Genomic DNA, 18864 nt, shown 5'->3' on the forward strand with positions numbered 1-18864 from the left:
TTAGGCTACATTTCACTAAGCCTTGCAAAATAACATTAGAAAATAAAATAATAAAAAATAAACAGCTCATATCAGTAGTAGCACATCTTTTACTGGTTATTTATTGAAATAGAAAAAAAAGTACTAGAGTTCCACACATGTGATCAGTGAGTGGCTCAATGTTGCCATCTATATGTGACAGTGCAGACACATTGAGCCTTCAGTACATTCTGGTGATCACGCAGTGTGATTACATTTGTTACCACAATTACGTGTTGGACTTTGTGTTGTCCTGAACCTTATGGACTTTGTGTTGTCCTGAACCTTATGGACTTTGTGTTGTCCTGAACCTTATGGACTTTGTGTTGTCCTGAACCTTATGGACTTTGTGTTGTGATGAACCGTATGGACTTTGTTTTTTCTCTTTAAGGTCTTTAAACTGCATCAAGACTGTTCCCTATAAAAACATTAAATAATAAGTGTAGGCCTACATCACAAATATTGATAGTCCACAGATTTTCAAAACAATTTTTTTTCCCCCCAGTTTGTGCCGATTAAATTGTTGGACTGGATCACACTGTTCTGTCATTTGGAGCACATGCTGAACTTTCACCGTTCAACAGTGTGAGGTCGGTCAGCATGATGCGTAACATGAACATAGTTTTTACAATTATTCAATTCATTTTGAGTTAAATTTCAAATGTATATGAATGTGTTTATCGGTCCACTCTTTTAATTTTCCCACCATTAAGTTCATTTGAAGTGGTCCTTCGTTGTAATAAATAATAATAAAAAATGCATAAAAACTGCATTCATAAAAATGAATGACAAGACCCAAGTGAAATACGGTTGCAGTCTTATAGTATCTGTTACATTATTCTGCCTGTTCCATGTTTTGTATTCATAATGTATTCATTATACTCATTTTATTCATATGTGACTGATGCAATGGCGTGCAAGATTCTTAGTATGAACAGGCCATATGTTATCTGAGTGAACTTAATGACCTATTGATTCAGAGAGATGAGAACATACTTTTCTCTTTGAAGTTATTTTAAAATTTTGAAGAGGTAAGCAACATCTTTGTATTATTATCTGTCAAGTAACCTCCCCTGCAAAATCCCTAAATCTGCACTGTAAAAATTATTGCAATTTTAACAGTGTAAGTTCCATTACTGTAGATGGTGAAAATTATAATAAACTTAATGGGATATTTCATGTCATTTTAAAGTAAAATACTGCTATATGTACAGATTTGGCAAGTGAAAAGAACAAGTAGTCATCGCACAAGAACAAGTCAGTGGGGGGAAAAACATACATTTATATTGCCAGAGTTCCCTGTGTGACAGCTCAAATTTGATCATTATGTTTCTCTTAGTTATTTTTGTTGTGGCATTGTGTTGTTAAATGTATATTTATTTTATTATTTTACCTTCTATATATTAGTATTTATCTCAGCTTGTGGAAAAGCTAATGAATTTAATCGTCACGTCTATGATTTTATGGTGATTGTCAATATATTATGAAAGTACAAAACACAACAATAAATTAAATCCGTAAACCTAAAACATTTCTATCATATTTTAATGGTAAAATTCTAATAACCACAGCTGACATTTTTACAGTAAATTTAAAATGTTTTAGATGTTTAAGTAGTACATGTATTATTATTATTATTATTATTTAACAGTGTGGTGCATGTAATGTTTGCATTTTTATAATGCAGCACCACCCACATTGTCTGTAAGCTGTAATTTGTTAGCTTTTATGTTTAATTTATACAATTATTTATAATATTTCTTTCTTTTTACAATTCATTTATTTATACAAAACAGTCTAATCGTGATGTAAAAGTATTCTACTATAAATCTCTAGAACATTTAGGGCAGCACTTCTGAGAGACTGTAATTTTTTTACTCCCATCGATCCCAGAAGCTAGACGACTGCACATTAATGCCAGTTTAGGCTTACGTAAACTCTCAAATATTTACTAAACACGTGATTTTATCTTGGCCATGGCCTTGAGCAGAGTAAGAGAGCAGAAGAGACGGATAGACAGAGAGGGTGGGGTGGTAAGATCAATGTTGGAGGGTTATAAATACACATGGTCATTGCAAATCTTAAGTAATCATCTGGACACACTGACATACTGGAGTTTTGTGGGAAATAACATGACCAAAATGATTCTGCATCACTTTAACCTGGCAAAATTTGGAGTTTGCACATTAATCTTGCTAGTGCTGATGCACCAGGTGAGTTTACACCTCTTTCCAACAACTTTTTTTTCACATGGTATCAAGAACATGTGATACCAGGATATTTCTTTTGTTAAAAAATGCTTTTACATTTATCATATTACTAGGTCACACTTCACAGTATTTGTTAACATTAGCTAGTTAACCTGAGGTATGTTAGGTATCTACTGTGCCAGTAGTGACTCCTGAGGTGCGATCAGATCTTCAGTCATCACATATACTTCACCGCAAGATAAGAATGTCGCCTCTGTGGCGAATAATGGGGTTCAAACCATATGGAGCCTATTGCCATGACAACATAGAGTGTACTACAGGTTTATGCAGGTAAGTCACCGCTGCCATCATTTCCTATCACTGAAAGTCCTAAAACTGCCCTGAAATCTGAAAACTGATTACATTTTCTACCCCCAGGAATGGTCATTGTTCGTTTAATGAGCCTGTTCATTCTTAGTGGAGTGGAAGCCTGAAAACTAGTCATTTATGAGTCAATATATATATTTTATGGCCATAGGCTATGTTTCAAGCACTTTAATTTCTGAACTGTATATAGCGTTGTACATGTACTGTGCAGAGCATGTGGAGAAGTCTGACTTGAAAAGTTACATTGGTTTCCCTGTATATGATTTATGTTCAAGCCATTTAAAAACATTAATTATTGGTTATTCACATAATGTTGTTAAACAAGAATTTCGGGGTTTGTGTTTGACTTGAAAAATACACAACTAACAAAATTGTAGTGCATTGTAAATATACTTAAAGGATTGTATTAATCTGTATGAGCATGTTTTTAATTTATGTAATGCATTATTAAGAATCACAATGCCGTAAAAGTGCATTTGTTACTGTTTAGAATGCAGACTTGCTGAAAGTATTGAGGCTAAAAATTCTATTTTGAGTATGAAATAATTCTATTCATGTGATATTTGATATAAAGTACTGTATTAGATAAGCTATGAGGGCATACAGAAGGCATCAGTAGTGTCGATTAAAATCTATTCTAGGCACAGGGCCAGCGAGAGAACGTGCACAGCCGCACATATCTTTCTCAGGATGTTCTATGTTCAGAGAAACCCAGTTCTAATGGCAAAGGGCCCTGAAGTCCCTCAGTATCCACATGTTAGTGAGAGGAGTATTTGCACAAGAATGTACTGTAACAGACTGTCATTGTACTGTGAACGACCTCCACATGTACCCAGATTGCATGTTCTTTTTCTGATACAAGAGCAAAGTTTAAGCTAGTCAAATAAAACACTAAAAATACCAGTATTTCTGTGACAGCTTCATTATTTCCAGTTACAGTTCATTGTTTATTTATTATTGTGTATTCGTGATACAGTATCAATTTCTGATATGTTCATGGTTAAATGTGCATTTTTTAAAGCCCAAAATTACATTTTAAAAATTATTTATTATATAATATTTAAAAAATGTGTAATGTGCAAATATAGGCTAAAAATGTCCTTATGAAAATGTATGATTTTTACAGTGAACATATGCAAATATATTATCACATACAGTATGGTAGTTCACCATATTTAGTCTTTAAACGCGTTTGCGTGTTACATCGCCAGTGTTTGATAGAAACATTGAATCATCATTTGATTCGTTCAAACAAATAGCTTGTACGTTATTAGGCTGACATGCAACCAGCAAAAATAAACAAAGTAATTGGAAATAGCGTCTAAAATATACAACCCGAATTCCGGAAATGTTGGGACGTTTTTTACATTTCATTAAAATGAAAACTAAAAGCTAAAAAATGCGGATATGGCATAATTTTAAATTGCCTGAAGGTATATGTTATGTTTTTTTTAAATGTATTCTATTTTAATGTATAGCTACTAATTATTTTATTTAAATATTGGATGGAAACTGCACTTGTAAACATAAGATCTCAACACCAGTTACTGATGTAACAGATACTACTGAACAGCTCGTCCTTAAGGCTTTGACATTTGCCTACCTCACACTTGATACTTGACCACCGCAGCTAAGCTAAGCACACACTGCTTGTGAGATTGTAGAGCTAAACTGCTTACAGAAAGCAACCATAATGAGAAGTCGCAGTAATTCCGGAGTGAAACTCGACAACTATGCCAGAATGTTGCAACAGACAATCCTCTGTCACCAGGTAAGTCTCCGTCATCACTTTCTCTGATTATATGGGAACAGCACGTGTTGTGTTGCTCTTGGTTCACAAACATAAACACACACACTTGTTGACATTGAAATGGCAGTGTAACAGCCTTATGAAAAAGAGGTAGGCCTACACTTTAGCATACTTTTAAGTAAGCAAATAATACACTTCAAATATAAACTGAATGTAATGTTAATATAGTTTATATTAATTTATATTAAACACAATTAGTTGAATTTAAGAGTGCTTTTAGACAATTAAGTAGGACTTAAATGCATCTGCTATCTTTGAAATGTGATTAAAGTGTACTGGTGAATATACTCACAAACTAAAATATACTTCAATGTATTTTTTATTGAAACTTGTATGTTATGTATTTAAATACATATATAATTGCACAGTTGTAATGATGAAGTTGCAATTTTGTAATAATAACAAAGTGTAATTTTAAGTTTTGAGTGTGCTTTATATTCAGAAAATAAGTGTACTTCTTCAAAGCATGACAAAAGATTATTAAAACAGTGATTGTACTTAAAAGTCAAAATGATGTCAGTGCCAATAGCCTTGCGGTTAGTGCGCAACTGCGCTCACGGTGACCCGAGTTCGAATCCTGGCTCGTGGTCCTTTGCCGATCCCGCTCGCCTCTCTCTTCACCCAAAGCTTTCCTGTCTACTCTACACTGTCCTGTCCAATTAAAGGCATACAAATCCCATAAATAAATCTTTAAAAAATCATAAATCATTTACACACCCTGAATGTGTTCCAAACCTGTATGCTTTTATTTCCTCTGCTGAACACCAAAAGAAAACAAAATAAGATATTTCGAAGAATGTTAATAACAATGGAGTTGATCTCCATTGTATTTTTGTGTCCATACAATGGAAGTCAATGGAAATGGAAATGATTTAGTAATTCTTTTTATTCCACATTTTTATACATTTTTAAAAATATATATATTTTTAGGATTTGAAATGCACTCCAAGTGCACGTTCAATACAATTTACGCACACTTTTTTTTTTCAAAATAGTTTACAGTTTGAGCATTTGAGAATTTTTTATGGAATTCTTTATTTGTTATTTCCAATTTTCCATCATGCAACAGGATTGTGCTAATGTACAATTACAAATGATAAAGATTTCAAATACAGACATAGATTTCATGTCTGTATTTGTGTCATGCTTTAAATGTCATAGGCCAGGCCACTGGTGACACTTTAAATTGTCACATATACAATCAATATAGTTGATTTAAGTATGGTAGACCCTCAGGATAATGCCATAAATATGTTTCCTTATGATATTTTGCAGGATCCGGTGACAGGGTTACTCCCAGGAGATGAGACGTTACCTCACGCCTGGGTTAGAGACAACGTGTACTGCATCCTGTCTGTGTGGGCTCTAAGTCTGGCCTACAGGAAGAATGCAGACAGAGATGAAGACAAAGCCAAAGCCTATGAACTGGAGCAGGTCGGTTCATGCATACTGTATGTAGTGAGTTGAGATACAAAAAAAACCATACAATTTTGTCAAAGGGCATCAGAGACCATGTCTGACCATGTCCCAGACATTTAGTATTTTCTGCTCATTAGTGTTTGTGTCTAGGAGACCATGTAAAATGCCAGAGGGCAAATCATTTGGCTCATGTTTCTTTCATGGTCATAGCAGATGGAGAGTTTAAGGTCACAGTCAAGGCTCACTGCTCTCTATCTCTCTTGTTCTGTGTCTCTTCTCATTCTGCAGAGTGTGGTCAAACTAATGCGAGGATTACTGCTGTGCATGATGAGACAGGTAAACAACGTCATTCTGGTATATGCAAATAAATAATTAGAAATCATTAATAACACCATGCTTTCCCACATTATTGGTTGATTCTCCAAACTTGTCAGAACACATTCTGATTAAATCTGACCAACCCAGTTTATCTTGCTCAGCATATCTAAAGCATACAATGTAGATAATGTTTTACTGTAAATACCGAGTCATCATTATGATGATCGTTTCAAATGAAATTGCTTTGAAGAAGAACATACACTACTGGTCAAAAGTTTAAAAAGTCAATTTTTTTATTTTATTTTTTTAAATACAGTAAAATAGTAATAATTTGAAATAAAAACCACTTAAAAAATTATATTTCTCTTTTAATAAATTTTTCACATTTTCAGCAGCCATTACTTTAGTTTTTCTGGTGCTGCATGTGAACCTTTCCTTGTCATAGAAACAAAGATTTTTTGTACAGTAACTCTGAATCTGTGTTTAATTTTCAGCTTGAAAAGGTGGAGAAGTTCAAGTACAGCAAAAGCACCAAAGATTGCCTTCATGCTAAATACCATACAGGAACTTGTGCCACTGTTGTTGGTGATCAGGAATGGGGTCATCTACAGGTGGACGCCACCTCCATCTTCCTGCTCTTCCTGGCCCAAATGACAGCATCAGGTTGACTTTACCTTTTCACTTTTAAAGTAAAGTTTCCCACATGCAGCATAATGCATTGTGTTATGGAATCAGAGTTGTTTTTAATGAAGTGTCTGAACATTTTCTTGTGTGGAACAGGGCTGAAAATTGTTTATACCCATGATGAGGTCGATGTTGTCCAGAATCTGATCTTCTACATTGAATCTGCGTACAAAGTAGCGGTAAGCACCATTATGCTGATACAGAAAGATTTCACGTGGTTTCCATGAATATTAAGACTGTAAATGATTCTCAGGATTTTGGAATGTGGGAACGAGGAGACAAGACGAATAAAGGGATCCCTGAGATAAATGCCAGCTCTATTGGAATGGCAAAGGTAAAATATTTACATTTTTAGTGATAAATTGCATAATCAGTTAAGAATTGGTTTCACATGTCAAGCAAGTGTCAAATAATGATCTCCATGTGATAAAATAACATGACCTCTTGCTGCATGTTTATTCAGGCAGCTCTGGAGGCCTTGGATGAACTGAACCTTTTCGGTGCCAAGGGCGGCCCAGAGTCCGTCGTACACTCTTTAGCCGATGACATTCAGCACTGCCAAGTAAGAAACTCATTAATGATGTCACACATGGGAGGACAGCGTCCTCCTTCATGCCTCCCGTAAGTAACAGAATGTTTTTCTCTTTCTGAAACCTTTACAATAGTCTATTCTCAGCTCCATGCTGCCAAGGGCATCGACATCCAAAGAAGTAGACGCTGGGGTTCTGTCCATCATCTCTTATCCAGCATTTGCAGTCGAGGACATTGACATGGTTAATATCACCAAAGAAGAAATCATTGCAAAACTTCAGGTGAATACCAGTGTCTTCAGAGCTGGCTATCAATAAATCTCTTAGGATCAGTGATCAGATTTTTACACCACTGTCATAGTTTCTGTTTTTCTGTTTCATTATTTTTTTATAGAAAACATGAAATAAAGCACGTAATACTGCTTTAAAACTATGCAAACAAAATTAAGAATTAACCGTTGAAACAAAAACAAAAATTTAAACTAAAAAGGTGAAAAAAGTAAAGTTCAAGACATTTACATAAAAAATTAAATAATTAGCATGAAAAAATAAATAAATAACGCATACATTATATATAATTTATGTAAGTTTTAAGTACAATTTATCATTATTTTTAATTAATTATAGAAAAAAAAAAATAATTAAGTCTGACAAACACCTTAATTATTTATCGTTTATATACCCCTGTATTGTCTCATAGGGCAGATATGGATGCTGTCGCTTTCTTAGAGATGGACATAAAACTCCCCGAGAGGTAAAACCAAGTCAGAACAATTTGTCAGACAAAATACGTCACGTCTATGTGTGTGGTTGTCTTTTGTATGGGCGTTTGGAGCTTATTCCCACGCAATCATTCTTTTCTAAGGACCCTAATCGATTGTACTACGAGTCATCAGAGCTGAAGCTCTTCGAGAACATAGAGTGTGAATGGCCACTGTTCTGGACATACCTCATCCTGGATGGTGTTTTTATCAACAGTCCAGAACAGGTACAGACAATTCACTACAGACATTCATCATTCAATAAATAACCAACTATTCTTTAGAAAACAATGCTTTGCTTTTTTCTCACTTATTAAGGTTCAGGAGTACAGAGAGGCTTTAGACAACATTCTCATCAGAGGGAAGAATGGATTACGATTGGTCCCTGAGCTTTATAGTGTTCCTCCAGATAAGGTACAGTCTGGACACACTTAGTTATTTTGCTCTTGACACCAAAGCACTGGATTTTGTACTGTTATGATGAAACCTGGTTGAGTGATTCTTTGTGGGTTATTCCAAAGGAAAAATGGACTTTCACCCTGTGTGTGTCATTTCAACTAGGTTGATGAAGAGTATGTTAATCCTCACACCGTGGAGAGAGTGCCAGTAGGCAAGTGTCCACTGAAATGGGGCCAGTCTCTGTACATATTGGGTAACCTGCTGGCAGAGGTACAGTAAATTCCACAAAAAATCACTCTATATGGTAATGCTGTACAGCAGTGTTTCTCAATCGGTTTCTGGAGGCCGTGCTGCACATTATGTCTCTCTTATAAAATACACCTGTTTCCAATCATTCATCCTGTTAGTCTCTTCAGCACCGTTCAATGCAATTATTTAAATCAGGGAATTCCATGCAACAACATTTCACAACATACAGTATATTTGTGACCCTGGAGCACAAAACCAGGTTTAAGTTGCTGGGGTATATTTGTAGCAATAGCCAAAAATACATTGTATGAGTCAAAATTATTGATTTTTCTTTTATGCCAAAAATCATTAGGACATTAAGTACAAGAAGACATTTTGTTAATTTCCTACTGTAAATATATCAAATCTTAATTTTTGATTAGTAATAAGCATTGCTAAGAACTTAACTTAACATTTGGACAACTTTAAAGGCGTTTTTCTCAATATTTTGATTTTTTTGCACCCTCAGCTTTCAGATGGTGTATAAATCTCAATTTTGAAAAAATGTAACCTTATGACTGGTTTTGCGGTCCAGGGTCACATATGTATTTTTTCAAAGAAATATTTCTAATTTTATAATACTATATATAATACTATACATAATATATAATAATGCTTTTATTCAGTAGAGATGCATTTAATTGATCAAGAGTGGCAGTAAAGACATTTATAATGTTAAAAAATATTTCAAATAAATAATGTTCTTATCTTATCAAAGAAAAGTAATGGCTGATGAAAAATCAGCTTTGCCATTACAGGAATAAATTACATTTTAAAGTATATTGAAATGGAAAACAGTTATTTTAATTTGTAATAATATTTCAATATATTATTGTTTTTTTAATGATCAAATGCAGCTTTGGTGAGCATAAAAGTCTTCTTTCTAAATCTTACCAACCCCAGAATTTTGAAAAACAGCACATAATTAATACAATGAAATATATTTATTTAAATAATATATTATTAAATTCTATAGATAGATCATATCAATTTGTATATAGTTAAAATTCATCATACTCAAAACCTATATGTTGATAAATAATTTTTTTTCCAATGGTTTGGGGAAGGAGCGTGATTTTTTTTAAAGATATTATTTATTGTGGAATTATTTGGGAATTTTATTTTGTAGGGTTGCTTTGAATAAACATGTTTGCTAAATATATAACTACAGTTATACATGAATGTTGAGACTGACATATGCATCATTTACCTTGTGGCTGTGAAGCTGAGAAAACATATAATGATAAGATTTTGTATCTTTTTATATGAAATCATGATTGGTTTTTATAGGGGTTTTTAGCCGCTGGAGAAATCGATCCTCTCAATAGACGCCTCTCCACTGTTCCCAAGCCTGATGTTGTGGTTCAAGGTTAGACAGTAGCTTAATCTGGGTGAATCAATTTAGAAATCTGTTTGATGTTGCATATTACATAAGTATTCCATCTCACCATATTTACACTGGCCGTTTTCCATTCTTGTGTTTCCAGTGTCTCTCCTGGCAGAAAACGATGAGATTAAACAGCTCCTGCAGAGCCATGGCATTGATGCAGAAACCCTGGAGGACGTTCACCCAATCCGAGTTCAGCCCTCTAGAGTGCTCAGTCACATCTATGCCAGACTAGGTGAGCTCAGGGTAGAAATCAAGGGAAGAACTCGAGTCACCTTAATTCATATACCACTTTATACATAGTACATTGTTTCAAAGCAACTTATAAACAGAAATAAAAAACAATGATGTCAAATTATTCAAATTCTGCTGTAAAGCATTTCTATAAAAGACATAGTGTCATTTGTCAGTTCAGTGTTGATTCAGTTCTGTTCAATAATTGTAAAAGGTTTGTTAATTATGATGGTATTGGGGTGGGCGATATACTGGTAGACACGATTAAGCGGTAGAAATGTGAGATTTTGGACTATCGTCTCTATCATGGTTACATGCTCACATGACGTTACTGTGCTACATCGTTTCCACACGTTTCTAAGCATCGCGGTTTAAAAACGATGAATTTTAAGCCATTGAAATGCAATCAGCAACGAAAGAGAACTTATTTCGCTATATGCATGTGAAGGCGGTGCATATAGATTTCTATGGTATCAAAAAATTTGATATGATAAGACCTTATTTAAAGCAAAAATAACTACAATGTGATATATATATTATTATATTGAAATTAAATTACTCATATTGTGATAAAAGATTTTGGTCATATCGCCCACACCTATTCAGGCATAAACAGCTATACAGAAGGAAACCGTGTCATTATGTAGTTTAAGTCAGCTCAAGATTGATTCAATTTAGTTTTTAAACTTCTGCGGAAGAAAAAGGTCCTCATTTGCATATAAAAAGTAAGCGAATGGCGACCACAGAAAGATTTTCAGCAAACAATGAAAAACTATTTCAGCCTGTTCCTCTAACAAAAGCTTTTAAATAGCTTCAGAAGACTTGTATTATACTGCACAAATATTATGAAGTATTTGTTTGATGCTTTTATGGTGCCTTTTTGGAGATTTATAGCTGGTCCCCATCCCCATTCATTATCTTGAAGGGATACAGTGTCATGATGAACAGAATTTTTGAATGAAGAGAGAGAGAAACAAAATACACACACAGACTGACAGATTTTACCGTGTTTTTATCTTTTTTTCAGGGCGCAACCAAAGGCTGGGACTGACTGGACGGCCATACCGGCGAATTGGTGTGCTGGGAACTTCCAAATTCTACATTATTCGCAACACCGTCTTTACTTTCACACCTCAAGTATGTCAATATGTGAATTTAAATTTGCTGTTGGTATCTATTTGAATATGTACTCAGTTTTTGGTTTTGCTCCTGATCGAATGTCCAGTTTGTAGACCATCATGAGTTCTATCTGGCCCTGGACAATCACATGATTGTGGAAATGCTCCGTATCGACCTCTCCTACCTTTGCTCTCGCTGGAGGATGACAGGCCGACCCACAGTAACATTCCCAATTTCACACAGCATGCTCAGTGAGTGTCCTCAACAATGTCAACATATGCAGACAGCAGCTTTCTCATTCTGAAAGACTCACGTAGTTTTTGTCCTTTGTAGCCGATGATCAGAAGCAAATTGATTCTGCTGTTTTGGCAACCTTGAAAAAACTACAGGACGGTTACTTTGGAGGAGCAAGGTGACGTATTTCTAGCGATCAGCGCATTCAATATTTGTTACATGCTTAAAGCAGCCCAAAATCAAATCAGTTTTACATTTCAAGGGTTAAGACTGGGAAACTTTCTGCTTTTCTTGACACCTCCTGTTGTGCCCATCTTACATTTATGGACTGCGGTGAGTGAGCCACCAGCTAGCAGCACGAATAATGAGCTTTTCTCTTGAAAAGTCTAAAACCATAAAAGGATAGTTCATCCAAAAGATTCAGAACAGCATGACTTTCACTTTAAAGATTTAATCATTTTCTTCTTATTTTTTTGGAAAGTTGCCAACAAAATTTTGTTTGGATGGTTGAGTCAGTTGCCAGGGGTTTGTTGGCTGTTAACTTGCAGTTTTTCCCTTTTCTGCATGACATTTTTTGTTGAAATGTGTGGCTTGCTGTTGACAGTCACTCTGTCAGACAGTTTGCGTAGCTGCATGGGCGGATGGAGGCTTGAGAGGCAATTTTGTGATGGAGCAGTAACTGCTGTGACAGTTTTATATATATTGGCATGTGGTGAAATACTCAATTGATTCTCAAAAGTGACAGAAAACGTGCTCAATCCTCTGAGGTTTTTATTTAATTGTGTGTGTGTGTGTGTGTGTACAGAGGTGGATGACCTGGCTGTGTATCTGGACCAGCTGCTGGCAGTTCCTCAGCAGAGTCTTATTAGTGCCACTAAAGGAGGCCTCAGCCGCTTCAGGGCAGCAGCCAAAAAGACTCTGGAGATGGTGTCTCTGGTGCACAAAGCCAGAGAGCTCAATTTACACAGTGAGTCATTTTTATGCTGTTCAGAGAACAGTCGCCTTTGCAAATGCTCAGAAATAATTCATGATTTTATTTTAACCTCTCCGCAGATGTTCACATGTACCTTCCAACTAAACTTTTCCGTTCTCCGGCACCAAACCTTAATTTGCTGGAGAACAAAGAAAAGGTAGATAACACAAAATTACAGGCTTTCACTTTGAACATTTAAACAATAATTAGAAGAGTAATCTGGCTGTCTCGGCTCTCCAAATTGTATGCTTGATTATTTTTATTTTTTTTATCATATTCCAGAAGTAAAAGTCCCACTCATTCCTACACAGAGAAACGGTTTTAACTGATAATAAGGTGTAAGCCTTCCAAGATAGACCTACAGTGAGCTCAAAGGATGTTAGGTGATTGCATATTGTATATTGAAGGTTTACGCCAGTATATAATATCTTTCCCCCCTAACAAATTAGTAGCCAATCAGATAAATGTATTGATGACAATTTCTTTTCTTTTATTGAAGCAAGAACACAGAGCATTGATCAAAAGTGACAGTAAAGACTTTAATAATGTTACTGAAGATAACTATTTAAAATAAATAGTTCTTTTGAACTTATGTTATCAAATAATCCTGAAAAGTATCACATAAGCAGCACAACTGTTTTCTATTGAAGCCCGTTTCTGCCACTAAATAAAAAAGGTAATTGGGAGTTTACATCTCACAATTCTAACTTTCTCAGACCTGCATAATACAAACTCGCAATTCTGCATTTTTCTCAAAATTGTAAATTATAAACTTAAATTATAAAGTTATAAAGAAAGAACTGTGAGATAAAAAAGGATTTTTGAGAAAAAAAAGGTGAGATATACTGTAGACTTGCAGTTGCGAGTTATAAAGTCCAGTTCTGAGGGAAAAAAGACTGATGTTCTCAGAAATTGCGAGTTTATATCTCACAATTCTGATTTAATAACTTGCAGTTGCCTGTTATGAACCCAGAACTGCGAGATATAACCTTGCAATTGTGAGAAAAAAATCTGAATTGTGAGTTTATTTCTAGCAATTCTGACTTTATACCTTAGAAATACAACTTTTTTTCTCAGAATTGTTTATATCTTGCAATTCTGACTTTCTCAAATTTGTAAGTTTAAATCAGAAAAGTCAGAAATGTGAGTTTAAAACTGAGAAAAAAAGAATTGCGAGATGTAAACTCACATTTGCGAGAAAAAAGTCAGAATTGTAAGATAAAAAGTCGCAATTACCTCTTTTTTTTATTCAGTGGTGGAAACAGGCTTAATATTAATAACAAATGTTTTCTGAGCACCAAATCTCATTTCATTCATTTCTCATTTAGTCATTTGGCAGACGCTTTTATCCAAAGCGACTTACAATTGGGGAATACAAAATGTGATTAATCTTGAAGAGGCAATCAGACAGAGGAAGTGCTCGTAACACCTAGTCTCAGTCATTGTTCAAATGTTGGAAAGCTAGTAAGAGAGGGAGAGAAAGAGTTTTTTTTTTGAGTTTAGGATGAAGTCAAGTACTGCCGAAAGAGATGAGTTTTCAGTTGTTGCTTGAATAATTTCAAAATCAGCATGAATAATTTCTAAAGGATCATGTGATGCTGAAGACTGTAATGGCTGCTGAAAATTCAGCTTTGCCATCACAGGAATAAATTACATTTTAACACATTTTTAATACATTTTAATAAATAAATAATATATACACGTGTGTGTATATATATATATTTTTTTTTTTTTTTTTTTTTTTTTTATATTGCTGTTTCTACTGCATTTTTGATCAAATAAAATGCAGTCTTGGAGCACATAAGAGACTTATTTAAAAAAACGTGTAGCATTTGACAACAACATCCTTACAGCTGCTATGGATTTAGGTGTACAGTTATGTACCTTTGCCCCATTTCAGATCATCAAATACTGTTTTACTTAAAAACACTGTCTGGAATGTGTTAATTAATATTTTCTGAAGAATCTCTATATGGAGAAAATGAATGGGAAAATTATTCTCTGGAATTGTTAAAAATGGCTTTATTGTAAGTGTCCAGATCTAACAAAGAGCTTTAATAACTTTTTCTCCTGCGAAGGCATCTGAGACACAGGCCCCTCAACCCATGAACCTGCCCAGAGACGTCAATGATGAGATTGACTACCCAGCCTTAGTGCAGATTCTGAAACAAAGTCAGAACTTGCAGGATCAGGCTGATATTCTCTACATCCTGTTCAAAGACAAGTTAGTACCACTGAAACCATTTAATGAGTTTTGTTATATTTGTGTCCTAGAAAAGAGCTGTACTGTGACTGTGGATGTTGAGGATTGTTTTGAAATGGAATAATGTTGCGATTTCTTTTATAAGGGGAATAGATTGGGACACCAAGCTACATGGGAAAGGTTGGACGGTAAAACGACTACTGAGTGATTTGTATGAAAAGGCAGGAAACCTAAAACACTGGGGTCTCATCCGGATGATCTGTGGGATGCTACGCAAGAAAGTAGAAGAGCTGGATGCTGTGAGTAGCAGTTTTCCTGTACCTGCAAGTAAATTATTCTACATTTTCTGTGAATGTGGTTATTAGATATGTTTTCCATTAACAGGCCTGCTCAGATTTGCTAGTTCATCAGAAACATCTAACAGTTGGCCTTCCTCCTGAACCAAGAGAGAAAACTATTTCAGCGTGAGTGTACACACACATATATTTACATTCACGTTTACCTGTTCATACTGTAATCTTTGTCTCCATATAGCCCTATGCCCCCAGATAAGCTGGCCAGGCTGATCGATGAGGCTAGCGAGAACAACCTCACCATTGCCATTCTCACTCAGGTTAGAGTTGTGGGTCAGATGCACATCTCAACCTTGTACATTTTAATTCCACTGACACTCTTGTATGCTCCTGCCAGGAGATAATCGTGTTTCTGGCTATGAGTATTCGAACCCAGCCTAAAATCTTCAGTGAAATGTTTCGCCTCCGAATTGGCCTCATTCTTCAGGTCATGGTCACAGAGCTCGCCCAGTCCCTCAACTGTTCAGGTATCTCAGTTCCTGTTTCATAAACCCCTTTAATAAATATTTAACCATTTCTAACATACGATGAACTATTTTGTTTATTGTTTTATTAGGACTGCACTTTATTAGAATTAGCTAAGCCAGTGATTGGTTCAATGTGCAAAGATATGGAAATAAAACAAGATATTGACTTCAGCTACTTTAAATTATTCACTCATCTGCTGTAACATTATCTTTGAATTATCTTCATTTGAGGGATTTCTCAACAAATATTGATACTGTATCTGCTACATTTCAAAAGGTCAGTAAGATTTTTTTTATGTTTTAGCATTTAATGCATCCTTGCTGAATGTAGCAATTAAAAAAAATCTAACTGTTAAAAAAAAATGCTGACCCCACATTTTTGAATGGTAGTGTATGTAAGATTAATAAATTGTAATAACATAAATAAATGTTAAAACCCTATTTGATATTATTTTAGTACTCTGATAAAGAGGGTAAGAGGTTCATATCTTTTTTTTTTTTTTTTTTTAGGTGAGGAGGCTACAGAGAGTTTGATGAATATGAGCCCATCTGAGATGAAGACCCTGCTGGTTCACATTCTCAGTGGCAAAGAGTTTGGAGTTCAAAAAAGTGGTAAATATATTCATACACTGCCAGCATTATACTCACCCATTAGGTCTGTGAATTTGTATATTTCTGAGTTGTATTTTTGCACCAGTGCGCTCGACAGGAAATGTGGTCAGCTCTGCTGTCAATATCCAAGACATGAGCAAATCCAGCTCCACCAAAACTGAAGTGAAAGTTACAAGTAAACAGGGTGGTGATATCAAGCTGGTGAGAAAATTCTTGGGTTTAGGACAGTTATGTCTCAATATGATGGCAGTAGTTAAAGACCAGCCACTTTTTCTGTGTCCTTTAGGCTGTGTCAGTTCATTCGCTGGATATTGGAAATATTGAATCGGGGGTAAGTGGACCAGAGGCAAACAAACATTAACTTCTTATCCAAGCTTGAGCTTTTTCTCTGTAGGTGTAATTCATCTGATTGTTTTCCAGAGATACAGACTTCCATTCATTGAGTCATTTCAGGGATCATTAGGAGCCATGTTGGTGCATGACAGCAGACATGGCCAGTGGCTTCGGCGCAGGCGACTTGATGGAGCTCTCAACAGAGTCCCTGTTGGTTTCTATCAAAACGTCTGGAAGATTCTGCTGAAGGCGAGTGGGATGCTTGACAGTGAGTGCTGAAGCTGGGTTATTCGTCGAGGTTATGCTTCAAAATGGCTTTCCTTTCTTGTCATTTAGTGTCAAGGGCTGTCCATTGAGGGCTTTGTGCTTCCATCCTCAACCACAAAAGAGGTAAACAACCTTTAGAGATCAAAAGTGACATTCAGGTTTAAATTCATAGGATGATTAAAAAAAGGCACCATTTTCAGATGACTCCAGGTGAAATAAAGTTCGCTGTGCATGTGGAAACAGTCCTGAATCGCGTTCCTCAGCCTGAATACCGGCAGCTGTTGGTGGAGGCCATTCTGGTGCTGACTATGTTGGCTGAGGTGGATGTCCAGACTGTGGGTGATGTCATTCAGGTGGAGAGGATTGTACAAATGGCTAGTGACATGTTCTACAATGATCAGGTGAGCTTCTTGAGAAGGTTCATGCGTTTTATACACCTTATTTAAAATATCTTTCCATTCAGAGAATATGGATCAAATATTTACTCATCCTGCACTATATAGATTTTCGTCCAATAAAATAATCTCTAGAATAAGAATATTCCTCTCACAAGCAGCTGACTAGCAGTGGCAAAGGAAACCACATTTGTCATGGAGTCAGTAGCACTAATAACTGAATTGTTTCTGCAGAAAGAACTGGGAGCTGATGAGAGTCTTCTTGAGAGAGATCACATGACTGGGATCTGCAGGCTGATGTACGACAGTGCCCCCAGTGGCCGTTTTGGCAGCATGACCTACCTTTCTAAAGCAGTGGCAAGCTATGTTGAGGACTTTCTTCCCAGTGGAGCTTGTGCCGTTCAGTGAAGCTCCAAACTTAATTATCACATTTTAAATGTAGTGTAGGTAGTATTAATGATCTTTGTAGATATGTGTGTGAGAAAGAATGAGTGGAAAAAGTCATTTTATCTTAAGTAATTGTGAACAAAGCAAGTTAAATGTGAAGTGTGTTACTTTGGCTCGGCTAGCTTCATCAAAAATGCCTTTGGTCGGTCAAGCAGTCCTGCCCCAAACACACAACAAGAGATGTTGTTCTGCACCCGAGTGGTCAGTTGTTTAGCAATAGCAAATTAGCCAAAAAGCATCTTTCTCGATTGTTAGCTATTCAGAAGTTGCTTTGTATTTTGATGGTTTTAAGCTTAAGCTGAATAGTGCTTGATTTGTAGGGCTGTATCTAAAATTGCCCACTATAGAGTGCTGCAGTGATGTATTTTTATAGGCCAACCCAGTAGTGATCATCACTCTGGCTCAATAATATCTTTTCATTGGCTTTTGTACAGAAAATAAGTTCTGTGACTAACAAATGTTTATGAATCTAACACATTATTTTTTTTAATTAGAATAATCTTCATGAATAAGTACAATGTTTAGGAATTTTAAAACCTAAATACAATCGCCAGAAGTAAAAAGCTAAAGTTATGCTATAAACTACACCATGGTCACATGACTTAAACGTCACCATTATTAAGCTTCCGACATCTCTTTAAGTTTAAGCTTGTCTTAATCAGGCATTTAACAAAAAAAAAAAACATTCAAAAACATTACTTTGGGACAATGGAGCCAGATATGCTAGTTGTTTCTGGGTTTTGGCCTACAAAAATACATTATCCCTGCAGCACTATACTCTTATTTCCTATTCCCTACATTATTCCTCTAATATAATCTACTGATTCATAAACTGAGAAGAATTCTTTCAGAGTGACATTAACAGTGTGGGGCTATTCGTTAGCAGCTAGCTGTTGAGTGTACATCTGTTGTACACTCATTATTGAGTTGTGTCATGGGTATAGGGGGCGCTTTCAGACACAATTGTAGTCGGTGTATTGTTATCTGCTGTGCACTTTTCACCAGATACGTAATAAATTGTATAATATCCATACAGA

General features: G+C 35.5%; 2 protein-coding genes across 2 annotated transcripts; both read left to right on the forward strand.

The window, feature by feature from the left end:
• Nucleotides 1-2051: 2051 nt before the first annotated feature.
• LOC306862111 (liver-expressed antimicrobial peptide 2-like) lies at nt 2052-3498 on the forward strand. The gene is made up of 3 exons (XM_079404748.1): nt 2052-2231; nt 2395-2558; nt 2646-3498. The coding sequence occupies exons 1-3, from the start codon at nt 2061-2063 to the stop codon at nt 2683-2685; spliced, it is 375 nt and encodes a 124-aa protein (XP_079260874.1). The 5' UTR covers nt 2052-2060; the 3' UTR covers nt 2686-3498.
• A 789-nt stretch (nt 3499-4287) lies between these two features.
• On the forward strand, nt 4288-18863 carry phka1b (phosphorylase kinase, alpha 1b (muscle); the record flags this gene model as incomplete). Its single annotated transcript, XM_079405688.1, has 32 exons — nt 4288-4365; nt 5680-5838; nt 6112-6159; nt 6636-6804; nt 6922-7004; nt 7079-7159; nt 7289-7387; nt 7491-7637; nt 8056-8109; nt 8221-8343; nt 8435-8530; nt 8678-8785; nt 10094-10172; nt 10291-10425; nt 11452-11561; nt 11650-11794; nt 11877-11955; nt 12040-12110; nt 12583-12744; nt 12831-12907; nt 14829-14974; nt 15099-15252; nt 15338-15417; nt 15488-15566; nt 15644-15773; nt 16284-16385; nt 16471-16586; nt 16672-16716; nt 16806-16967; nt 17055-17108; nt 17186-17386; nt 17615-18863. 32 exons carry the CDS (start codon nt 4288-4290, stop codon nt 17786-17788), a joined length of 3546 nt encoding a protein of 1181 aa, XP_079261814.1. The 3' UTR covers nt 17789-18863.
• Nucleotide 18864: the final 1 nt, after the last annotated feature.

The sequence above is a fragment of the Barbus barbus genome (assembly GCF_936440315.1).
Source record: "Barbus barbus genome assembly, chromosome: 43".
NCBI classification, from domain to species: Eukaryota; Metazoa; Chordata; class Actinopteri; order Cypriniformes; family Cyprinidae; genus Barbus; species Barbus barbus.

Coding starts and splice junctions, on each gene's coding strand:
- LOC306862111 (XM_079404748.1), top strand. CDS start 2,061: ATGTTGGAGGGTTATAAATACACATGGTCATTGCAAATCTTAAGTAAT. Junction 2,232..2,394: donor TGCTAGTGCTGATGCACCAG/GTGAGTTTACAC, acceptor GAGGTATGTTAG/GTATCTACTGTGCCAGTAGT. Junction 2,559..2,645: donor TGTACTACAGGTTTATGCAG/GTAAGTCACCGC, acceptor TTCTACCCCCAG/GAATGGTCATTGTTCGTTTA.